The 25,919-nt window shown below is 49.9% G+C and overlaps 1 protein-coding gene across 1 annotated transcript in view; it reads right to left on the bottom strand.

The window, feature by feature from the left end:
- ADAMTS2 (ADAM metallopeptidase with thrombospondin type 1 motif 2) overlaps positions 1–25,919 on the bottom strand; it is a 255,810-nt gene that overhangs the window by 79,965 nt on the left and 149,926 nt on the right. The window contains exon 5 of the mRNA XM_008151418.3: positions 2,784–2,867. Within this exon, the coding sequence (XP_008149640.2) occupies positions 2,784–2,867 (84 nt within the window). The remainder of the gene's footprint in view (positions 1–2,783; positions 2,868–25,919) is intronic.

Here is a 25,919-nt window from a genome sequence, read left to right as displayed (position 1 = left end):
ACCAATGAATGCTTCTTCTCCCCTTTCTACTCCCAGGACCCCAAGTTTCCCATTTTTTTGTCTCCAGTGTTAGAAAGAGATAGGGAGGGGATAGAACTGTGCCCATTCTAGAAGCCTGAGAATTCCTCAGACACAGGAGGGTCCTTGGGGAGGGGCCTCAGGCTGGGGCTGGAAGGGATGGAAGGACCAGATCTGGGGAGAGGAAGGAATCGGGGGAAGAGGGAACATGTTGATGGCTACTCCACTAGGGACAAGGGGGAGTCCAGAAGGACATTCCAAAGACCCCTGCCTGTGAATGGAGGCTGGGCTGGATTGCCAGGCATGGGCCTCCCCAGACTTCCCTTCCCTGAGACTCTGTGTCTAGAGTGCACGGCCATCAGCCTGCATACCAGGCCGAGTACCTCTCACAGCTTCCTGGCCAGTCAACTGGTGAAGGAAGGTGTGCACAACGCCCCCAGCTAGTCCCTAATGGGCTTCAGAGTGACCAGGTGGGAGAAGGGCCAGGTGGAGCTCTCCCAGAGCTGCCCGTGCCCACAGCTCCTGTGCTTCCTCTTCTGCCCACAGAAGCACCCAGGTGCAGGTTACATGGTAACACACCCGCTTAGCTTGGCTTCCTCTCTTTTGTTTCTAGATTAAATATGCTAGAGGTTTGCCTTTTACAAGGCTCGCTTCGTGATTGATTCTATCATTTCTATTTTCTAATTTATTGATATCTGCTTTTTCTGAATGATGTCTTTGGTTTTGCTTTCTTTAGGTTGTGGTTTGGGTTGTTCACATGTGTTCAAACTTACCTTGCATTCCTTCTCTCCTGTTCATCTTGGAAAGCACCTACGCAGCGGCCTGTGATCTGTAGTGCACTGTTCTCCTTCTTTCTCCAAATACTCTCATTCTTCTTCCTAAGACCTGGTTTTGATTTTCAAAGGAGTTGGATCTTCCATTTATGCACCCTTCTTCTTCCTCGTTTTGGGGCACTGAGTCAGAGTCTAGAGCCTGGGCAGTTTTTTGCTGAATAAAAGTTGCTGAAATGTTCTTTATGACCTAAAGTGCTTTTGTAATTTTTAAGTGTTCTATGATCCCTCAAAAAGAAAGCACAGCTTCTTTCTGTAGGGCAAGGGAAAATTATATAACTATGAATTTAACTTTATTCATTCCATCACTTGAAACTTTTATGCTTATTAAAATGTAACACGTTAAAGGTCTTGATAAGGCATGAAAGACGACTGCAGGTAGGTTTCCACCAATCTCCTTGTTTTGATGGATGCTCTGGCAGATTCTATGCTCTCTGTGGGTCTGTGGCTGGTGCCCTTACTGTGGCTACTTCCCTCACTTTAGAGAAACATGCTTCCCAGGGTAAGGAGGGTGGGTTCCAGTGCCCTATTTCTGGAATTCACTGCGCCAAACGAGCCCTTCATTGTCATTTTGATACTGCAAACCTTGTAAGTTGTGTGCAGTGGAATTTTATTTTTTGAGGCAGAGACTGTCTGTTTTCAAGTGGAGGAGTTAACAACCCTTCACCCAATGACTACACCTGAGGGGCTTGATCTTATTACAATTTGATTTTCAACACACTGAGTAAGGTTGACCAGGGACTCCAGAATTCAGTTGCCGGGGTTGGAAGCCCAACTTTCCAGGAGTCAAATGCCTTTGGCCGGCACTCACCCGGCACATCACTGTATTGCATTGAGCCTCAGTGTGCTTCTCTGTGAAATGGGGACCATCACAGCTCCCCCTCCCATCTGTCCTGGCATTGAGTTAATGTGTATAAAGTGCTTCTGAGATGGCTGGTGCAGGCTGTTGCTCAGTCCCAGCTGGCAGGCACTTTAGGTCTCTGAGTTTGCAAGGCTGCCATGCAGGCCTTCCCTGAGCTAGTCAGGTTAGCATGTCACCTTCTTTCCTCACATCTCTACTTATCTTCCACCTCAGCTATCTGGGGCGGGCTCTCTCTTCCAATGCACAAAACATGCATAGACCCATGCACGTTGCTGGGAAAGATAGATCCAAGTTTTACGGTGAGAGGAGGTAGGGAGGGCAGGACAGCCCTGTTGGGGGAGAGGGTGCGCAGTATGAGAAGAGGAGGGCACACGTTGAAGATATGGGCAGGCGTCAAAATGAGTGGTGTGTTAACTGTGTTTCTGATGCCCTGATATCTGGGGCTTGGCTGACCCTGGAGGAACTGCCCTCCCAGGGTGAGCCATGTCCTAGAGATAATCAAGGACTCACTATGGAGCGTGCTTCTCAAGTGCAAACCAAGCAAGCAATCCAGAGTCCAGCCCAAGCACCTCCTCCTCAGGGTCTCACACTCTGGGCCACTATCCCCGGCCCTGATGAACCCAGGGTGAGGCACCACACAACTAGAAACAGCCCTATACCGCACAGCTTGCTGAAATGATCCAAACCAGTCAATCCTGCTCCCGCTTACCGTGCCTCGCCCATTCCTTCCTGCAGAAACCAGTGAAGGCTGCCATCCATGTTTTCCCCTCTCTCATCTACCTCCTGACCGACCCAGGTGCTCCCCTGTGTGGCCCTGTGTGGCAGGGTCAGTGGGCAATAAACATATCTTTTCCATGGCAGTCACCACACCAGAATAATAACAAAATGAGGGGTGAGGGTGAAAGGGGAGCAGGACAATGGCTCACAAGCTCCTTGTGTCTTACAGAAAGTACAGGGCAGCCAGGAGAGGCAGACTTGTTGGGCAGACATAGACACTTTTAAAGAAGCCCGTGTCTCACTGGGGGGCCCACCATCCCCCAGCACACGGGGCTCTGGCCTGGGTGCTCACTCACCTTCCCATAGCTGAGCAGGATGATCCGCACCAGGACCACATTGATGTGGGCCCCCAAGGACTCGTCATGGTAGATTTCATTGACCTGAAAGACAACCAGGGAGATGTCGTCAGCAGGAATCTCAGGCCCAAGGACAAGCCCTGGCTTTGCAAATGACATCACCACCCACCAGCCCCCAGGCCAGAACATGTGTACCCCCCACACTCCTTTCTCTTTCCCAGTTTATACCCCAGCATCACTTCAACTTTGAATCCAGCCCTTCCTTCCTTCTGTGTCACCTGCCTTGCAGCCACTGTCCCTACTTGGATTGTGGCCACCCCCTCCTCAGGGCTCCCTCCTGCCAGCACGGGCATTCTCCACCTGGAGCCTGAACTTGGGCACTGACCCCTCTATTCGCACTAGCCTCTAACTGCATGTGGCCTTTCCTTCAAGGGTGACCACAGGCTACAAACTCCAGAGGCATGGACAGTGCCAGGACTGTCACCAGTAGAAATCACTCTACAGTGGCTGCTGCTGGTTATGAAAAGTCCTCTGTGTTCATCACTATTTGGAAGGGGGTCAGTGTAGACCCACCACCTGATCTTATTTAATGTGTTGATAAAGAACAGACACTACTCTGTCACAAAGGTGCTTTAAGGCCACAGTTAGCTAAATAGTAATAAGAAGGAAGAGAGCAAGGGAAGTCAGCCATTGTTAAGAACAGTCAGCAGGGGACACTGAGCCTGTCGGCTTCATTAGGAAGCTACAGCCTCACACACACCGCAGGGGGTCCCAGCAATCCCCACCCCCGCCCAAGGATTAACACCCCCCTTTCCCTCTGCAGAGATCACAAATCCCCTTTCCCTCTTCTGGTATTAGTACTGGATTGTCTGGGAAGCAAAAGGAGATAAGGACATTCGCAATAGAAGTCAAAAGGCGCAGGGGGAGGAACCTGACCCAGAGGACTGTCAGTCTAACCTGGGGAAGGGATCGTTCACTAGGGTGTAGACCCATCAGAAGTCTGTGAAAGCTTGGGAAGTTGATTGGTTATTTTGAAAAAGCTCCTGGTTCTGTGAATACATAATCTCAGGTGAAGAATCTCTCTCCCTCCCTTCCTCTCACTCTCTACGACTCACACTCCCCCCTTTCATTCGTTCTCTCCTTCTAGGAACATGCAACCATGCAGATCTAGTGGCCACTTGGGACCCATAGAAGACTGCGCAGGCTCCGGAGGAATATGAAGCAGAAACTCTGGACACTGGCCTTTGCCTTGCTGAAGATAAGATTGGAGCAGAGGGGGATGGGATATCGAAAATCTAGTGGACGAAATGGGGCCAAATGCTAACCTGACTAGCTCAGGGAAGGCCTGCGTGGCAGCCTTGCAAACTCAGAGACCTAAAGTCACCACAAAGGATGGTCTGAAATTAAAACATTAACTAAAAGCAGTTTGTGGTGGGTAGATATGTCCTAGGCTGGTATCTTCCCTGACAAAGGTCAATCTTTACCTTAACCGAGCCTGTCTATTGCCTTTTTGCATCTATGATAACATATCCTTGGAATGTCAAAGTCATTTTCCTTTTTCCAGACCCTTCAAAGCACAGGCACCACTCTGCAGAGACCACGCATCCCCTCACTGTCACTGAGTGAACTGCTGACTGTTAACTATCCTGCACCCACCTAAGTGAAAAAGTATGTGTCTATAATTTTACTTTTTATCCAAGTCTAGGGGTTTCCCCACTTTGTTTTCTCCCACCTCCCTAATCTATCACCAATGAATTTCATTTAACCCACTTATGTCTCCTCTTTTGATTGTACTGTATAAACCAAGGTGCAAAACTGCCATATTCCGGAGCATTATCTCAATCCATCAAGGTTCTGTTTCCCAGCAATTGTCAGGCAAAATTCCTCACAGGTTTGAATGCTTCTTCCATTAACACCAGGAGGGGGACTCCTTTGATTTGCATCACCAATAAACCCAGCCACACCGCAACCACTGTGCACGGATCCTTGCAATGCTTTTCTCTCGATCCGGGGAAGAGCCTGATTCCCACCACCACCACCACCACCACCACCACCACCACCCACCACCACCACCACTTTCTGTGCTCTGTTTTGATACCAGGGGCTCATATCATTGGCTTCCTTTGTATTTTATCACTGGTTTACACACGTGTTTTATTTTTTGCATTTAAAAACATTACTCCAAGCAGGTCCCCATGGGCTTCACCAGATGGCACAAGAAAGGTGAGGAGATCCCACTCCCCACAGCACAGCGAGTATGAGCTTCTGGAAATGCTGGTCAGGTTACCCCAGGTTCAGAGCTGACAGAGCCTTCCTTCCCCTTGGCCCCACCCCACACACTCTCAATATTCTGCCTGAAATGGCCCCTCACTGCCACCTCTTTTGCTGGCCGAGCAAACCCTCTCCTCCTGGCAGCCCAACCTCTGGTCACTTGCTCTCAGAAGGGCCTCCCCAGGTCTGATCTGCTCCTCGGCAAACCCCGTGTCCATGACTTCTCGAGTCATGGACCCCGTGAGCAAACTCCCTTCTCCTGGCGGCCCAACCTCTGGTCACTTGCTCTCAGAAGGGCCTCCCCAGGTCTGATCTGCTCCTCGGCAAACCCCGTGTCCATGACTTCTCGAGCTCTGTGTCCCCCACAGCTGTGAGCTGCACAGGAACATCTATTTTCCCTGCATGTCCCCAGCAGCACACAGCAGGTGCTCAGAACTCTGAAGGAGTCGATCCCCTCAGGCCGTCACTTAGTGGAGGGGCATGACCTGGCGGTACACCCCTCCCTGTGTGCACGCCAAGCCCAGGGGCTGCTGATGGCCCTCTGTGAGGGCAGAGCCACTCCCCCTTCTCAGGCCAGCACTATACTGGCTCTGAACCCCAACTTTTACCGTCTCTATCTGAGCAATAATAATTGCTACCTATAAGAGTAGAAAGACTCTTTGGGAAATCTGAGAGTTAACAAGGAAAATCAAATACTAATGGATCAAATACTTTCCTTCAGGGAAAGGGCAGCGGATAGACCTGCAGGAGAATATATGTCACCAGCACACGAGTCTGGAGAGAGTGGCTTGGTAGGTGGAGCCCCGGAGGCTCTGCCATCACCTCTGCAAAACAAGGTACAAGTCCCTCCCTCACAGAGCTTCTGAGGACTACATTCCCACACACGAGAGAAGAAATGATGGTGAAAATGGTGAACTGCTGTATTTGTCACTGCCGGTAGCTCATACTGCCCTGCAGGACCCCTGAGGTTCAGGGGCAGGGTGCACAGCCCTGAAACACAGACATCCTTGCCCAGCTTCGAGGGTCAAACTGGATATGAATTTCAGTCCACAGAAAGACAAGAGCCCTAAAAGCCAAGTTTTTCTTAAGAGAGAAAGTTTTTTTTTTTCTTTTTTCTTCAAAGCAGTTGCTATATCCATCACCAGCAAAACTGGCCAATTTGGCTCCTGGAGTTAGACTGAGAGGCGTGGTGTAAAAATATAGAAGGCAGTGATACAGAGAGGTCCCTCTGCAGCTGGAGGGACAGGAAGGGGGCGCGGGTGGGGAGAGGCCAGGATGGCATAAAAACAGCCTTGATACTTGAGGAAATGACAGGAGGAAGAGCTTGAACCCCCGTCCCTGCCTGCTGGCTGGAATCTGGGGGACGGGTTCAAATTTTGGGGTGGCTTTAGAGAGCAGAAATGGAGTCATGAGCCACTTCAGCGGCAAGAAGCCTGCAAGGGCAGCCAAGCTCCCAGATATGTGTAGGGGATCCAGGGACAGTGAGCAGGATAGCTGGGGGACACAGCTAGGCCTCAGAGAGAGCCCAGGGTGCTGGCCTGCAGGAGCGGAGGATAGACCTTCTTGCAGAGAGAGAATAAACCCTGAGATGTGAGGCCTGGAAGGCCACTGCCCAGAGCAGAGCATGCTGGGACAGATGTGTGCAGATACAGGGCAGCCGTGCCATGCACACACACCTACCCAGAGGGAGGAGAGACAAGTGACGAACTCATAGGTTGAAACCCCAACCCCCAATGTAATGGTGTGAGGAAGTGGGGCCTTTGGGGGGTGATTAGGATTAAATGAGGTCATGAGGGGGACTCCTATGATGGGACATTGGCGGTGGAAATGGGGATCTCTCACGGGTTTGCAAGGAAAGCACTCCGGGAGACCCATGTCTAGGAGGTTGAGGCTTCATGGGGAGACTTATTGTAGAAGCAAAACCAAAGGACTGCCCCTGGGTTCCCAATGTCCCATCCCTGTCTGCCCCGCCAGGGAAAAAGTCCAATCTTGTCTTCGTCAGCCCCATAAATAGGGCCAGTGCCCAGAGATCTTTGTGCCATTTGTTCAGTCCATGTCTGTCCCCATTTGGCTACTATAGTCTGCTTTCAGTTGTGAGCCCCCTGATGGGGCCACAGGCCTCAGGCGGCTGCTAGGGCCACGTGGATGCTATGCAGAAAGAACACGCTAATGAATGGGGCACACATGTATTGAAAGAGAGAGAGAGAGAGAGAGAGAGAGAGAGAGAGAGAGAGAGAGAGAGCGCATTCTTCCTTAGGCTGATTATATTATCTCAGACCTGGGAAGGACCAGTCCCTTTTTAAAAATAACCAATCAACTTGCCAAGCTTTTGCAGGCTTGCGCTGGGCCTTCCCTCTAACAAATCCATTTCCTAGATCTTCCAAGGTTCTGTGTCCCTTGTCCAATTTGATCCCTTTCCCAGGCTAGACTGATAGGCCTTTAAAAAAAAAAAAAAAAAAAAAAAAATATATATATATATATATATATATATATATATATATATATATATTTTATTGATTTTTTACAGAGAGGAAGAGAGAGGAATAGAGAGTTAGAAACATCGATCAGCTGCCTCTTGCACACCCCCTACTGGGGATGTGCCCGCAACCAAGGTACATGCCCTTGACCGGAATCGAACCTGGGACCCTTGATTCCGCAGGCCGACGCTCTATCCACTGAGCCAAACCGGTTTCGGCTGATAGGCCTTTATGGTCATCATCTTGGTTTCTACCACACATGCCTCATAGTAGAAGCCCCTCCCCCTGTGCCATCTTGACTTCTACTGGGCATGTGCCCAGCAGAGGAATTTCTCCTGCTGTTTTTCATTCCTCCCTTGGTAATCTGGGACTTAGTTCCCTGAGAAGTCTGTGAAGCTGGAGCTTCCTGGTGGAGCAAGCAGGCTCCGTATCCCATTTAGCTTCCCAGTTTATTAGGCTTAACAATGTCGGATTCCCTTTGCTTCCTTCCTTTATTAATATTTAATTACCTACGCTAACAGGATTAGTGCCATTATAAGAAGAGATGCTAGAAAGCGGTCTCTCTTCCTTTTTCTCTCTCTTTCTGCAATGTCTGCAAGCCAGGATGAGAGCTCTCACCAGGAACTGAATTAGCTGGCTTCCAGCCTCCAAACTGTATGACGTAATTGGGGTTGGTTAAGCCACTCAGTCCATGGTATTTTGTTACAGTGGTCAGAGCTGACTATGACAAGCACAGAGCCGAAGCTTAATTTCTGACCTGAGTCATACCCCTAACAGCTTTTAAATGGGAAAAGCCTAAGCCATCTCTCATGGGCCAGGTTACACTTTTCTTTCTATCCTATGATGAGGGCAGCATCAGTCATATGAACTAAAGAAAGCTTCATTTTCCCCCATGTTTGAGCTTTGGTGTGTAAATGTCCATCCTACCATAAACATAACCCTCCAAGTCCAATGACAGGCCTGTCCTAGGTTCTTAGTGGAAGTCTCAAACTTAAGCCTGGCGTCTCTCTCAGAGCCTATCCACTGGGGTCCAGAATTGCATGGCCTGGCCTCGCCTTCTCCACAGTCCTTGGCAGGCAGAGAGCTGTTGGCCCTACTGCATGCCTGGCACAGTGTTACCATGGAGGATTCAGCAGTGAACCAGCATGGCCCTCTGTCAGTAGGTGGAAAGGAAAACGTGAAAGTAACAAAACCAGCTCCACGAGCATGATGACATTAATGAGGGCTACAAGGAAAAGGTGGGGAACTAGAGGCATATTAATGGGGAATCTGCCCTGTGGGTGAGATCTGTGGGCCTCCTAGGGACATGGCATTTCATCTCAGAGCTGAGAAATAAAAATGAGTAAGCAAAGCAGGGATGGTGCTCCTGCCAGAGGGAACAGTATGTGCAAATGTCCTGGGGCAGTGGTCGGCAAAGTCATTAGTCAACAGAGCCAAATATCAACAGTACAACGATTGAAATTTCTTTTGAGAGCCAAATTTTTTAAACTTAAACTTCTTCTAACGCCACTTCTTCAAAATAGACTTGCCCAGGCCGTGGTATTTTGTGGAAGAGCCACACTCAAGGGGCCAAAGAGCAGCATGTGGCTCGCGAGCTGCAGTTTGCTGACCACGGTCCTGGGGTCAGAAGCAGTGAAGGTGTTGCTAGCAGAGGGAACTAGTAGGGGGAGAGACCCAGGAGAGAAGGTGGGAGAAGGCTCCTGAGGCCATTCAGGAGGTTTCCAACTCTACTCAAGGAGCAATGGACAATACCGGAGCCTGGACACTGCATTTTACAAAGATTACTCTGGCTCCTTTATGAAAGTAGATTGAAGTGCCCATTGCCACAGTTGAGATGTGGGAGTGAGGGGTTGGATTTGAGATGAGTGGAGAGAAGGGACAGACACAGGAGTAACTTGGATTGGAATTGGGGGGCACATCCCCCACAGCCCTGTGATACTCAGGGTCCACTCAGCCCTGTCACCTCACTGAAAAAGTGAGGCAGTCTACCTTTGTTTTGCATGGAGCGGGGGAGGGAGAAAGGTCCTGGTGTTATTGCTCAGAGCCTCCCCAGAAAATGAGGGGCTTGGGGCTCCCTCAACACCCCGACAGCACTCTGAAGCCCATGCTCTGGCTGCACTTATCAGAGCTAGTCTGGGGTGAACCTTGAGGGCTCCTGCCCCTGGTATGCACAATGAGGCTCTGAGCCCATGTTCACAATCCCTCTGGAAGACAGAAAGCCCGCTTTGTTATCTGGAAGGAATCCAGGGCTGAGTGTCTGGAATTATCTCATTTTACTAACGAAATTCATGCACATTAAAAGGGGATTAATTAGAGGAAATAATTTAATATTGCTATTTGCCCTTTCTCTATAATAGAAGTGTCAGAGATGAAAGAAAATTAGTAAAATGTATATGAAAACCTTCCTCCTGTCAGAGTCTGGGGCTTACCACGGGACCCAGAGTCAAGTCCCCACCCACCCACATGCACCTCAAAATCATGTGAGACCCAGACCCGGCTGCCCGCCCCCCCTACAATTGGGCTAGATCCAGACCCAGCCAGTCCCACCCTTGTCAAGCCCTGCTGGGCAGGGGGCGTAGCCTCAGATCCCCTGGCCTGGCGCCAGGATAGGGGGCATGGCCTGAGGTCCCCCAGCCCAGACCGGGGTGGGGGGCGTGCCTTGAGATCTGCCGTAAAGCCCTGCCAGGTGGGGGACACAGCCTGAGATCCCCTGTCAAGCCCCACTGAGTGAGGGGCATGGCCTGAGGTCCCCTGTCAAGCCTTGCCAGGTGGGGGCAGGGGGCGCAGCCTCAGGTCCCCCCCGGCCAGCACCTGGGCGGGGGCACAGCCTCAGGTCCCCTGTAAAGCCCCACCAGCAGGGGGGCGCGGCCTGAGGTCCCCTGGCCTGGCACTGGGGCAGGGGGAGCAGCCTGAGGTCCCCTAGCCCAGCACCAGGATGGGAAGTGCACCTTGAGGTCCCCTGTCAAGCCCTGCAGGGTGGGGGGCACGGCCTGAGGTCCCCTGTCAAGCCCCATGGGGGCGGGGGAGGGCATAGCCTCAGGTTCCTGCTGATTGCTCGTTAAGGCTCCTTATGGGAACTTGGCCTCAGCTGTAGGTGCAGCCATCTTCGTGACGGAGTGATGGTCAATTAGCATTTTCCCTCTTTATTAGATAAGATGCTCTCAACAGCCCTTTGAGGCCAGGAGCAGAAGTGGTCAGCCCACCTGAGCGATGGAGAAACTGAGGCTGGTCCCCACAGGGAGGGAGGAGATGCAGGGCTGGCCCTTCTAGTTCTTGGTCCAGACAGACCCTGCCCATCAGGCCTAGGATCCTCCTATTCTCCTGGCCCTGCCACTGGGCCTTAGAGTGGCCACTCTCATCTCATGTCCTTCTTGGACACTGGGCATGTCTGACCCTGACTCCTGACTCAGAGCAGGAGGTAACCAGCACCCCAGGAACCCCCTGTTCAGTTTAAAGCTCCTGGGGGCAGAGACCCACATCCAGCTGGGGGAGGGGGCAAGGTCACCAGAGCCCAAGGAGTCAGGCTGCTGAGTGAGGGTCCAGCCTGGGAGGCTCTGTCATTAGGGCTGCCCATCAGTTGCCAGTTCCCATCAGCTGAGCTGGGTGCCCTGACTCTGACCTTGGAGATGAACTGGGCCTCCTGGGCTGCTGAGGAGCTAGACAGGGCACATCCAGAGTGTCCAGCAGAAAGCCCGGGAGGCCAGGCCCAGGTCAGGCTGGCAGCCCTGCCCACCCTGGTAGGACTGCATGGTGGGACTCCTTTCATTGATTTCTGCCATAGGAAGCCACTGCCTCTTCCACACGGAGACACAGCCAGCTGTGCCTTGGCCTCGCTCTGTGACACCCCCAGAGGCTGCTGGGCCTTTGGGGTGGCCCCCAATCTGATATCCATGTGGCCCCTGAAGTCAGGCCCTAGCAGCTCCCTCCCAGAGGGAGGGACCCCCATGGTGACCACTGGCCTGGGCAGAGTTCTTGCTCATTGGTGTGGTGTGACAGAGACCCCCAAACTGGCAAAGAGGTTCCCCTTTGGTGCTGACTCCCAGTCCCACACTGTGCTAAGTAGAGGGCCCACCACCCTTGTCCTCCACTGGCCTGAGGCGTGCCTCTGCTCTGACCCCCAGAGCCATGCCAACTTTCTAGGGGGCTGTGAGATGGCCAGCTGCCTCCCTCTCCCCGCAGGATGCTGCTCAGATGCTGTTGTGAAGCAGGAAGCCTGTGGCGCCCACGTGGGCATGTAAACCACTGGGAATAATGTGTAAAATCCTCAGTAAAACACTCACATCCTTAACAAGGACACAGCTACAACATTTCTGCTGAGCAAAGAGCTGATAGATATGGCAAAAGGAGAGACCGAAGACAGGGGTTGGTCTCCAAACAGCTCCTTCACATCTTTCCTCCCTGTACCCGCATCTAACCTCCAAGTAGGCATGCAGGTGGCAGGGCTCTGGAGTGCCTTCCCCCCTCCTGTCCTGCTCACATGGCCCACACACCATTCTTCACCCCTCAGTCACCATTTAGAGCAGATTTGACCTCCTTCCTCTGCCTGAAACCCTCAAGGGCTCCCCAGTGCCTCCAGGAACAGGCTCTTGAGGGCCCCTGCTAGGCTGGCCTGGCTGGCTTCTCCCTGATCCATTTCAGCTACCTTGTTCCAACAACTCTCAGTCCCAATAGCTCTGCCTTCTTGAAGCCTGGCTGCCTCTCCTGCTGCTTGCGCAAAGGCTCAGGCCTGGAATTCCTTCCCCTCTCCTCCAGCCCCTGAATTCTTGAAATATCTGAAGAGCATTTAAAGAAACAAAGTCAAAGTAATAAATGCATTTCAAAGGAGCGGGGCAGTTACTCCCCTGTTTAACCTCGTACCCCCACCCCAAGGCCCTCCCATTGCAACCGGAATGAAGTCAAAAACGCTGCTGCCTCTTCTCAGATTGGCCCGGTCTGGCCTAGGTTTCTTGCACGGGAAGCTCGTCCCCACCTCAGAGCCTTGGCACTTGCTGTGCCCTCTGGCTTTTCATGTTCCTTCCCCAGCATTAACTGTCCCTGCTCAAAGCAAGCCCCTAAAACACCCACTAAAGTCGTTGCTCCCAGACTTGACTGTTATTTGAGACAGGAGGCACCTTTCTTTCTTGCTCACTGCTGTGTCGCCAGCGGTGTCAAGCACATAGTGGGTGGGCAGTAAAGAGTGTTAAGTAAGTGAATGAGTAGATAACTTTAGAGAATGTAGACTGATAGGAGGTGGGTAAGATGTGTGACAGCAGTGAGCCCAGGATGCCCTGTAGTGACATAGGCCTCCAGTAAGTGCCCAAGCGCCCACCCACCCTGCCTTCCCCGAGGCCTCTGTGCTAGGTTCTCCTCAGCCCAGAGCGCAGGGGCAGGGAGGCTGGAACATGTCCTTGAGCCCTGCCTGAGAAATCGATCCAGGAATCTTTAAACCTTGGGGGAAAACGTTCAAAGCGGCAGCCTTTCTCCGCATGGAGAGAGGCCAAAGACTCTCTTGTTGGGGAAAATACATTGTAATGCACCTTTTGCTTATTGAAAGACACAGCCAAGTTTCTGTTCTGGAATAAGCAATAAGGCAGGACTGGCTCTGCATGACAATGTGAAAGTTTGCCTTCTTTGTGGAAGAGTTCTACCCTGGGCAGCTGTCAGCCCTGGCTCCCTGACCAGAGCTCTGGACCCAGCTTGGAGGGAGGGCCCCTCGCAGGGAGACCACAGGCACTCTCCCCGCCCCCACCAGTCTCAGAGCCCGTGGGCACGATCTCCAGCCCCTGGAGATGATCTCTGTCACCTGTGCCCAACAGGACACAACGATGTCATTGAAAGCAATGATTTTTCATTCCTCCTGTAATTCTTACTTTTCTGCTGTCCTACCACCATTTCCACCCAAGGAGAGAGAGACAGGCAATGATCTCATGAGGGCGGGAGCCATGGCTCATGAGAAGTCCCCCGGGACAGGAATATGGGTAAAGAAAGCATCCTGGTTGACCAAGGAGGTCTGAGGAGGTGGCAGAGCAGAGGCAGGAAGTTAGACCCGGGATTATGGCCCACAGTCCCCGCCCCCCCCCGCCCCCACTGTTGCTCCCCACACACCTTTAGGGTCAAACAGATCCCGAGGGTTATGGGCCCTGCTTCCCAGTTGGACCCTAAGATGAGACCACACAACAAGAGCAGAGACCACTCCCCATGTGGCGCTGCGTGCAGGTGAGAAAGGGATGGGCTCCTTTCAGTGAATAGACCCAGTAGCAGCCTGGCTCCCAGGCCCAGAGGTGTTGGGCGGGGTGGGGTCCAGAAGCTCCCAGCGGTGCTGGTTGGGGGTGGATGTAGCTGGCTTGGCACAGGGAGAGGCTGTGGACAGATAGCCATGGCACTAGACCTGAACTGGGACCAGCCAGCACACCTGAGCAGCCCAGTCAAAGAGCGGAAGCTAGACTTGCTCACCTCCACCTCTAGCAAAAATGGTGAGGATTCAGGCCAGCCACCCCACTGCCACCAGGGCCCCAGGGGTCCCCAAGTGATGAGGAGACCCTGCCCAGCAGGTGAATGCCCAGAAGAGAATGAGGAAACCATGACAGTTCAGATGGTCACCGGTGCCCTCGCCCAGGCAGGAGGCTCAATTCGGGGCTCCCAGCAAAATTCAGAAGCCTCTGTGCAGCCCTCCTTGCAGCTCTCCAGCTCACTGCCCGGACTCTGCTGTGAGCACATCCCTTTGGGAGTTGAAAAGCGTGTAGTGGACACAGCAGAAAATGGATTGGTCCTTCCGTACCAGCCACGTGGCCAGCTCGGAACAGGCATCTGAAGTGTGGAGCAAGGGGACCAATGCAGAGAAGATGGGCGAGCTCACTGCTGCAAAGGGCGCCCAGACCAAAGGGAGAGGGTCTGAGCTCATGGAGGCACAAGACTCCCGCAGATCATTTCTGGGCATGAAAGGCCAGGGGGAGCCCATAGGCCCTGGTCAGAACCAGGCTGCTGTGTCCTGCGTGTGGGGACACTGTCGGGGACTCACTATGCTAACACAGATGCTGCTCCCTCCTGGCCATCCCTCTGCCGTGCCAGCCAGTCTCGAGTCTTCTCATTTGTTAGATTGTTACCTGCCCCTCCTTCCACCACACCTGTGCTCCTGTGAACTGGGGCCTTTCTGCATCCTCAGAGCCGAGACGCTGGCTGGCCCCCAAAGCTCCCCACCTACTCACCCCATCTGGTCAGCACGGTCCCTCACAGGTCTCCCTGTCCCAAATCCCGGAGCCTGCCACACTCCAGGCCTCCCACTCCAGGGACCCGCTGAGGGTGTGACAGCTCTGAATGGAATGGCACCAAGTCTGCTGTCAAAACCAGCTTGGGCTCACCTCCGCCGTCACCTGCTCCCCCGCCTGGCATAGGCACTGGCCACGGGGCTACCACAGCCCTTATCCTCCTTGCTGCCCTAAGGCAGGCAAGTGTGTCCCCATGAGAGCCATGCGTCTCGGCCCAAGAGCTGGCTGACTGGGCAAATGTCACAGACACAAAGGAATGACTGTAGCACATCACTCGTCAGCTCTGACCTTGCCAGACCTGTGCCAGGCACCTCCCCGCGTCGTTAACTGTCACCTCTGACACCCTGTCAGGGAGCATTATGACACCTGTTTCACCAGTGAGGAAACGTGACTCAGAAAAATTGAGAAGCTTGCTCATATGAATGTGAGTGGAAATCGGGACAAAGGCTTTGGAAGGCAACTTGGGAAACCAGCTGCGATTAGTCATTCGCCCCTGTGACTCAGCTTTTCAAACGTCCAGCTTCTGTGATGCAGAAAAGCCTTGGGCATAAGAAAGGAAAAGGACACTCAGGCTACTGGGACTTCTTTCCCATGGGCAGGTGGAGTCTATTTTTTCACGGCAGCCTCTGGGGCCATAATCACTTTATGGGAATTCATGTACTCACTTATTCATTCAAAAGATGTTTAATCAACACCTACTATGTGCTGGGCCTTTGGCCAGGTAGTGAACATGCAAATCAGCTAAGTGAACTCCTAGAACCTCACATTAAACTTGAGGCTCCTTATGTGAATCCCTAACCCTTCCAAGATACACACTGGTAAGCCCCCCCCTTTCCCCTCCCAGCAGGGAAGCAGGACCCCAGGGTCGCTGGATTGCACCTCAGCACTGGGTGCAGCAGGAGTGACCGCCCATACCAGCCCAGACTACAGCCCCGGGCTGTGACACACTCCCGGCTTTTCTGGACCAGCTGTCACTGCATTGCTGGAGTCTTGCATGAGACAAGCTCCGCAGCTGCCTCAAGCTGTCACTGAGGAGTGTGGACATCTCACCCTCCTGGTCCATGGGGACTCTAACACCCACTTTGACAACCAACAGCTCCCCCAGGGAAGCCAAGGATAGGCTGCTCTGAGGCTTATCAGGAGGCCTCCCCCAGGGGGCAGGGAGGTGGGGGGCATGGAGGGAGGTAGAGGCAGAGGCAAGCACAGCCCTGGCACCCCCCTCAGGACCTTCTCCATCTTCGTTGTCATCAATGGGGGGCTATGGTTGATCCTATCACCACTGGAATGGACTCCATGCAGGCAGGACCCTAGGCTCACTCAGCACATTTCCAGCACCTATATACTGTCTAGCACGTAGTAGGTACTTTATAGACATATGCTGAATGAACGAGGGACAGAGTGGGTGACTGAAACTTAGAACAGGAAGACAGCATAGGTGGATAAGCCAAGGAGAAACCCAGAAGAGTCACAGAACCAGGTAGAAAGGAAACTGGCATGTGGGCCAGTGTCATCAAATGCTGTTGGGGAGGTCAGAGAGGTTAAGGTGAGAACACACTTTAGAGCAGGCTTCCGCAGGGATTCAGGGCTGCTTGTTCTTCAGGCTGGACCAATGGGGAGAGGATGTCACCTGGGCCAGGTCCCTGAGGAGGATCTGCCTTTCCACAGGGACAGAAATCCATGCCCAAGTGGAGGGTGTGAGCCTTGATGATCTTGTCCAGGAAAGGGAATCTTGCGGGGCCACTGGGACAACATAGAGACATCACACACGTGCCTCCTTGCACAGGGCCAGCATGTGTGAACCCAGGCTCCTCAGGCCCTGGGCAGAGGCATTTCTGATAATAGAAGGCATAAACCCCAAACTCCTGAAGACAGATGTTTCTCTTCTAAGATGCAAAACCAACCTTATCACTCCCTGGTAGTAATATTGCTGTGGATCCCAGGCCCCTTAGCCTGGCATAGAAGGCTTTGTCAACCTCATGTCCTGCCTTTCCTCCAGCACCCTACACTCAAGCGGGGCTCAAGCATGCCCAGTGATGTAGTGATGCCACTGGGCCTTAGCACGTGCCGTTCTTCCACCTGCTACAGCACCAACACACTCCGAGCTCTTCCCCAGGCTAGCCCCTGCCTCTGTGTTAGGGGTACTCTTCCCTGTCACCCCGTAGTGCCCTATAATTTTTGTGATTAATATGTGTGTAAACCAGGGTATAATTACTCGTTCCTTGCCCTGCTCCCCAATCCTCCCATGCTCCAAGCTCTCTGAGCACAGGGATACAACTGCTCAGTTCTGTACCCAGAGTCCCGAATGGGGCCAATTTAGATCAGGCATTCAGAGAGCGCTCATGAACTAATATGTGAGCAGGGATGGCCCACATTTGTGGGACACTCTCCATGCGCCCAGAATTCTGGTAAGCATTTTTCCTGGTGTTTAACTTGAGTCATGCTCACAACAGCCCTGGGAGGTACATAACTGCCCCATCACAGGACACAGCTAGGCAGGCAATGGCCTCCTTTCTTCTTAGCCAGAAGGAACAATCTACTCACTGACTGGCCAGACTTGCCCACAGTTGTGTTCTGATTCACTTGTATAGTGTGAGGTCTTAATTTCAATTTGCTGACCTCAACAAATAATTAGATTTCCTATAAAAGTTGGATTTCCAGCCTCCCATGGAAAAAAGAGCTGGCAACACGGCGCCTGCTTATTCCTACATAAGTGAGTGGGACACAGGAAGGGATCTCCAGACATAGTGTCTCCAGTCAGTCACCCCAATCCCCACCACTCCGTACTGCCCACAGCCACCCTGGCCCCTGACTACGTCTCCTGCCTGGCTCCCACCAACATCTGAGAGTTCTGCCCTTTTATAAGAAGTGTAGCAACCTCACACTCTGGACCTGCCAGCCCTATCTCCTGGTGGCACACAGGGACAGGCACAAGGAGCAGGGACCGTGCTGGCACGCCTTGTTGGGGCCCATGGTACCAGCAGTACCTGGGGTGCTGTGTGTGGCAATGGAACTTCTGCTCCCTGTCCTCTCCTCCTGTGCCATGGCCAGGCCCAAACTCAAGTGTGTCCCCTTGTCCAGGAGCTCTGTCTGATTCCCTTCAACTTAAGGGAACCAAGGGTTAGTGTCCAGATTCAGAGATGTTTTTCTCTTTACCAGGAACCAGAGCCAGAGACACGTGAATAGGACTTGGGGTTGTGCCTCCCTCTGGCTGGGTTGGAGCTCTGTGGCCAGTTTCTGAGATACGCCTCTCCCCAAGACCAGCAGAAAACATTCCTGCCCCTCACCCCACCCCGGCTGCTCTCCACCATCACCACATGGCCCCAACATTCCTGGAAGCTGGTGAGAAATGGAACCCATATGCCTCTGATTGTTTGTAAACCCTGGCAAAGCTTTGGTAAACCCAGGCCAACTACTGGATTAAATTAGAAAAGAAAAGAGGAAAAAAAAAAAATCTGAATCCTGGCAAAGAGAGAAACCATTCATTCAACAAACATTGTTTAAGAACACACTGTACAGAGGACTGTTTCCATGCTCAGAGGAGTCTGAGGGTATAGCCTCGGCTCTGAAAGCTCAGGCTCTTGGGATCGCATGTTCTTCGTGGGCCTTAGGAGCATCTACCCTCAGCAGGAGAAATGCCTTGGGGAATCGGGGGTTAACACAGCTGGGAGAGAGAGCTCTCCTGCCCAGAAATCTGCTTCTCCTGTTCCATTGTTTAAAAATGGATATTAAGATCAGCTCATTCAATTGCTTTGAAAAGAATCCTCAAAGTGACCTCACAGGTGCGTTAAGTTGGCAAGGCTGGAGGTGGAGGTGGGTTGGGCTGGGGTCTGAGCAGGGAGAGGGTGGAGCTTGGCTTTAGTGCAAGATCCCTGCAATGGCCTTGAGGAAAGGGCTGCTCCAGCTGCAGGGGCTGGGAGGAGCTGCAGAGGGCAAAAGGAAGCTGGTCTCCTGGGACCACTTCTTGTCAGGGATTATGCCAGCCTTTATGGACCCTCAGAGTGTTTGGGAGGTTTAAAATTGAGGAAGCCAAGTTCAGGGCAAGGCAGGAACTTTGCCAGGTGGGTAAAAGCCAAGATTAGAATTCAGCTGGTTCTGACTTCAAAGCTGGTCCTCAAGCTATGCCAAGTGCTCTCCTAACATGGACACCCAAGGGCACTGATGCAATGGGATGAAAATGCAATTTCTGGAGGGCTGGGGCCATGGTTCAAGGAGGACACTAAATGAGTAGATGTCTTCAAAGCCTGATAGCAAATATTTCTTTAACATCAGGTAGTGACTACTTTTAGTTTTACTGGCCACATTGTTCCTGTCCCAGCTATTCCATTCCACCACCACATGAATGAGCTACGACATGAATGAGTGGGTGTGGCTGCGTGCCAATAAAAGTTTATTTATGCAAATGGGTGGTGGCCCAAATTTGGCCCTTGGGCTGTAGTTTTGGCAGCCCTGTTTAGAATCCCTAGTGTTTCTTTAAAAATACATGTGAATAGTGACATGTCCAAGTTTACTTTAATATAACATTGATGTTTTTAAATGCTTGCTGTCCAAAAGAAGTGACACTTTGAGGAAGACACCTCGCCTCTGTTCTGTGACCTCAGAGGCTTCCGGCAGGCCTCCTGAGAGTATGAGATCCAAGGAGCAAAGGACAATCACAGTCCACCTTCAGGGGTGGGCTTCCTTCTACAAGCACAGCTTGCTAGCAGCTCATCCTGGAAGCTTGGGGGTCTCAGTGGACAGTGAGATCCCAAGCAACACACCCAACCCTCTGGTTTCTCAGGGAAGAGTAGGATTGAAATTAGTGCTGCAGTTAAATGCTATAAAGCCATATAGGAAGCACTGATTTGGGCCCAAAGTTCTTGAAATCTTGGCGCAAAGAGATTTTACTTTTAAAAACACATATGCAAATGTTACTTTAATAATTGTTCCAGAGAAAGATTTAACATGGCAGCCGACAGGATAGCAGAGAGGGAGAGAGTGTGAATGAGCAAAGGAGAGAGAGGTGTGTATGGACATGTGTGGTGTGTGTGGGAGGGAGTGAGGGACAGGTAGACAACATCACAGGAGTCCCGGGGACTGGCAGATTGGGCTCTCCAAGACAGGGAGCCCCTGCTACCATTGCAGGCACTCCCATGATGGCACAGTATTAGCGTGGAACCCAAGACATCTTGTAGAGGGCAGTAACAGAGGCCAGAAGTGCAGCTACACCAACACCCAGACTGACCTCGGACACCATCCCCGGACCTGTGCAGGGAGCTGCTTGTAGCCATAACCCGTGTGGAACCACCACCATGCCCCAGCAGTGAGCAGCATGGTACCACACCATGGGTCCCAGACAGCTGCAGTGAGTGAGTGCAGCCAGAGAGACATCCCAAACTGCGCCTCCTTGCCAGAGACAAAATCCAGCAACCCAAGATCCCATGCTACAAGCCGCTGCACTGTGAGTGCAAGTCAGGGGTATCTCACTCTTGACCATCCCAGTACAGAGCCACAGACCAGTGTGTGCTCTGCCCCCTGGCATAGTCTTCTCGCTGGCGAGGGCTCCCACCCCCCAGCACCAACAGGGCCTTTGGGCTGGCACAGGATCTGCCCCCAGCACAGACAGAGCTATCACCCAGCATTCACCCTACCCCCTGGCCCAGGTCAGAGCTGCTGGTGCGACCTGGTGTGCCCAGCCAAAGGTCACAGGATCATGCTGCTTGTGTGCTGCCAGAGGGTACTAGGGCGCCATCCTGCTTTGGGTGCCAGGGCTGCACAGTGAATTGAATTGCATGCTTGAGGGCTCTAGGCCCTCACAGGGAGTTGCCCCTGCCAACTCTGAGAAACTGAAGTGGACAACTGAGGGACCAGAACCATGGGAGAAGGGGGTAAAACTCAGAGCAAAGACAATAAAAGTGGAACTCAAGGCAGACCCAGCATTCTGTTTAGTGAGTCCTGGATCATTGAACTGCTAGGGGCTTCAACCCCTCGGATCCCAAGCAGGGAGCCCAGGGCCAGAAAGAGACAGCAAAAATAGGGAGACAAAGAAATAAACCCCAAAGGAAAGAAAAGGAAGAATCTCCAGAAAAGGGACTAAATGAAATAGAGGCAAGCAATATGTAACAGAAAAAATTCAGAATAAAGGTCATACAGTTCCTAAACCATCTGGATGAGAAATTTACCAACATATATAAGAAGCAAGAGTAATTTAAGAATGATATAGCTACAATAAAAAACACAATGGAATGTTTCAACAGTAGACTAGAAGAAGTGGAAGACTGAATCAGCAAGTTAGAAGACAGGGTAGAAAAACACACCTAATCTGAACAGCAATTGAGAAAAAAAATTAGAAAGCAGGAGGAGAGCTCAAGGGAGCTTTGGGACAACATGAAACAAAGCAATATCTGTATAATAGGGGTGCCAGAAGGACAAGAAGAGGAGCAAAGATTAGAAAACCTAATAGAAGAAATAATGACAGAAAACTTCCCTGCCTTGGGAAAGAAAAAAGTCACACAAGCACAGAGAGTCCCAAAGAAGATGAACCCAAAAGACGCACAACAAGACATGTAATAACAATGGCAAACGTTAATGACAAAGAAAGAATCTTAAAGGCTGCAAGAGAGAGACAGAGAGTTACCTACAAAGGATCTCCCATTAGATTATCAAATGATTTCTCAACAGAAACACATCAGGCCAGAAGGGAATGGAATGAAGTATATAAAGTGATGCAAAGCAAGGGACTGAATCCAAGAATACTCTGTCCAGCAAGGCTATCATTCAAAATTGAAGGGGAAATCAGGAATTTCACAGACAAAAAAAGGCTAAGGGGGTTTATTGCTACCCAGCCAGTAATGCAAGAAATGCTAAAGGGACTGTAATAAAAAGAAGAAATAAAAAGGGAAGAAGAAACACAGGCATAAAGAATAAAAATGGCTACAAACAATAATAACCTTAATCATAAATGGATTAAATGGTCCAATCAAAAGACATCGGGTGGCTGAATGGATAAGAAAACATGACTCATATATATGCTGTCTACAAGAGACCCACCTCAGAACAAGGAACTCAAAGAGATTGAAAGTGAAAGGATAAAAAAATGTATTTTTAGGCAAATGGAAATGAAAAAAAAAAGCTGGGGCAGCAATATTTATATCTGACAAAATAGACCTCAAAGTGAAGGCCATAACAAGAGATAAGGAAGGCCACTTCATAATACTAAAGGGATCAATACAACAAGAGGATATAACTCTGGTAAACATATATGCATCAAGTACAAGAGCACCCAAATACATAAAAACCTTCTGGAAGATATCAAGGGAGAGATCAACAGCAATAAAATCATAATAGGGGACTTTATTACCCCATTGACATCACTGGATAAATCTTCTAGACAAAAAATCAACAAAGAAACAGCAATCCTAAATGACTCACTAGTTCAGATGGAATTAATTGACATTTTCAGAACATTTCAACCCAAAGCTATGGAATGTACATTCTTCTCAAGTGCACACGGGTCATTTTCAAAGATAGACCACATATTAGGACACAGGCTAAGTCTCTTCAAATTCAGGAAGATAGAAATCATATCAAGCATCTTCTCAGATCACAATGGCATAAAATTAGAAATCAATTACAATAAAAACAATAAAAAAATCAAACACTTGGAGGCTAAATAGCATGCTATTAAACAATAATTGGGTTACCAAAGAGATCAAAGAAGAAATAAAAAACATCCTGGAAACGAATGACAATAAAAACACAAAAATCCCAAATCTATGGGACACAGTGAAAGCAGTCCTGAGAGGGAAGTTCATAGTATTACAGGCATACCTAAAAAACAAAACAAAACAAAAAAAACAAAAACAAAAACAAGAAAAACTGGTAATAAATTATCTAACCTTACAACTTAAAAATTAGAAGGAGAGCAACAAGAAAAGCCCAGAGAAAGCAGAAGGAAGAAAATAATAAGATCAGAGCAGAAATAAATGACATAGAAACCAAAAAAGAAAACAATACCAAAGATCAATAAAATCAAGAGGTGGTACTTTGAAAAGTTAAACAGGATTGATGAATCTCTAGCCAGGCTCACCAAGAATCGAAGAGAGAGGACCCAAATAAACAAAATTAGAAATGAAAGAGGTGAAGTAACAACTGACACCACGAACATACAAAGAATTGTAAAAAAAATACTATGAACAACCCCATTCCAACAAACAGGACAACCTAGACAAAATGGACATATTCCTAGAAAAATACAACCTTCCAAAACTCAATCAGGAAGAATAAAATAATCTGAATAGGTCGATAACTATGGAGCAAATTGATGCAGTAATAAAAAAACTTCTAGTAAACAAAAGTTCTGCACTGGATGGCTTCACAGGGGAGTTTTACCAAACATTCAAAGAAGAATTAAAACCTACCCTCCTCAGACTATTCCAAAAAATACAAGAGGAAGGAACACTTCAAAGCTCTTTCTAAGAAGCCAGCATTACCTTAATCCCCAAGCCAGATAAAGGCACTATAAAGAAAGAGAATTACAGGCCAATATCCCTGATGAACATAAATGCTAAAATCCTCAACAAAATATTAGCAAATAGGATCCAGCATTACATTAGAAAGATCATACACCATGACCAAGTAGAATTTATTCCAGGGATGCAAGGCTGGTATAATATTTGCAAATCAATAAATGTGATACATCACATAAACAAATTGAGACAAACATCACATAATCATATAAGTTGATGCAGAAAAAGCATTTCACAAAATCCAACACCCTTTCTTAATAAAAACTCTCAGCAAAGTGGGAACAGAGGGATCATACCTCAACATGATAAAGGCCATATATGACACACCTATAGCCAACATCATACTCAATGGGAAAAAACTAAAACCACTTCCCCTAAGAACAGAAACAAGATAGGGATGCCCACTTCCACCACTCCTGTTTGACATAGTACTGGAAAAGCTAGCCATAATGATCAGACAAGAAAAAGAAGTAAAAGGCATCCAAATTAGAAACGAAGAAGTAAAACTGTTATTATTCGCAGATGACATGAGTCATTGTGGCCCAGAGTTCCTTTCAAGATGCATAGAAAACCCTAAAGAATCCATCAAAAAACTACTAGACTTAATAAATGAATTTGGCAATGTAGCAGGATATAAAATTAACACTCAGAAATCTATGGCTTTTTTTATTCATCAATAATAAACTCACAGAAAGAGAAACTAAAAAAAAAATCCCATTTACCATTGCAACAAAAAATTAAAATACCTAGGAATAAACTTAACTAAGGAGGTAAAAGACTTGTACTTGAAAAACTACAGGATGTTGAAAAAAAGAGATAGAGGAAGACATAAACAAATGGAAGAATATAATGTGCTCATGGATTGGTAGAATCAACTTCATTAAAATGTCTATACTCCCCAAAGCAATCTATAGATTCAATGCAATCCCCATTAAAATACCAATGGTATATTTCACAGACCTAGAACAAACTCTTTAAAAATTCATCCTATATAATAAAAGGCTAATATGCAAATAGACCAAAAGGCAGAACAACCGAACAACTGAACAACTGGACGCTATGGTGTGCGCTGACCACCAGAGGACGCACATGGATCATAGCGGACATCGGCAGCAGGCGGCAGAGCGCAGAACATGGCAGGTGTCAGCTGCGGAGGAATGGTGGAGCAGGTGAGCGGGGATGCCAGACCAAGGCGGGGAGCCAGTCGCTGTCATCGGGGTAAGCCTCTGGTAGTTACTGAAAATTCTTTGCTCCCGTGTGCCGCGGTCCTGCTCACAACTGCTGCCAGTGCCCGGCACTGGCTCCAATTGCCCCTGAGGGCTTCTCCACCTCCCCCTGCTCCTGAGGGGCGATCGGGGTTGGCAGCCACCTCTCACACTTGCTGCCGGGGCTGGCCCTGCTTGCACCCGCAGCTGGCACCAGAGCCCCACTCGCACCCGCTGCTGGCGCCCGGCACCAGTCCCAATTGCTCGGCACCATCACTGGGTGCGAGTGGCGGCTGCCGGCCCCAATAGTTCTAAAGGGCTTCTCCACCTCCCCCTGCTCCTGAAGGGAGACTGGGGCAGCAGCCGCCACTCACACCCGCAGACAGCGCCAGCCCCGCTCCCACCTGCTGCTGGCACCAGCCCCAATTGCTTCATGCCATCAGTGGATGCAAGCAGGGCCGGCGCTGTCAGCACATGGGAGCAGCAGCGGTGGGAGTGGGGCTGCCAGCAGACAGGGGACCAGGGGCCATGGTGGGAGGGTCCAGGTCAGGGCACAGAGGATGGACCGAGACCCGCCTCTGTGCCCACTGCAGCCTCGCAGCCCTGAGTTCCTTTTAAGGTGCACGAATTCATGCACTGGGCCCCTAGTATGGAATAAAAAAAGACCCTGAGTAGCTGCAGCAATCCTGAGAGAGAAGAACAAAATTGCAGGAAATCATAATACCAGATATCAAGCTATATTACAAAGCCACTTTTCTCAAAACTGCCTGGTACTGGCACAAGAACAGACATATAGACCAATGGAACAGAACAGAGATCCCAGAAATCGACCCAAGCCATTATGCTCAATTAATATTTGACAAAGGAGGCAAGAGCATACAATGCAGTGAAGACAGTCTCTTTAGTAAATGGTGTTGGGAAAATTGGACGGATACATGCAAAAAAAAAAATGAAACTAGACCACCAACTTACACCATATACAAAAATAAACTCAAAATGGATAAAAGACTTAAACGTAAGATGGGAAACCATAAACATCTTAGAAGAATCCATAGACAGCAAAATATCAGACGTATGTCGTAGCAATATCTTTACTAATACAGCTCTTAGGACAATGGAAACTAAGGAGACAATAAACACATGGAACTACATCAAAATAAAAAGCTTCTGCACAGCAAAAGAAACCATCAACAAAACAACAAGGGAGCCCACTGCATGGGAGAACATATTTGCCAATGTTATCTCTGATAAGGGTTTAATCTCCAAAATTTACAGGGATCTCATACAACTTAACAAAGGAAGATAAACAATCCAATAAAAAAAAATGGGTAAAGGTCCTAAATAGACACTTTTTGAAAGTGGAAATACAGAAGGCCAAGAGACATGAAAACATGCTAAAAGTCACTAATCATCTGAGAGATGCAAATCAAAACGA

The sequence above is a fragment of the Eptesicus fuscus genome, chromosome 6, assembly GCF_027574615.1.
Source record: "Eptesicus fuscus isolate TK198812 chromosome 6, DD_ASM_mEF_20220401, whole genome shotgun sequence".
NCBI classification, from domain to species: domain Eukaryota; kingdom Metazoa; phylum Chordata; class Mammalia; order Chiroptera; family Vespertilionidae; genus Eptesicus; species Eptesicus fuscus.
Note: the sequence above shows the minus strand (reverse complement) of the source record. Positions and strands in the feature narration are given on the sequence as shown.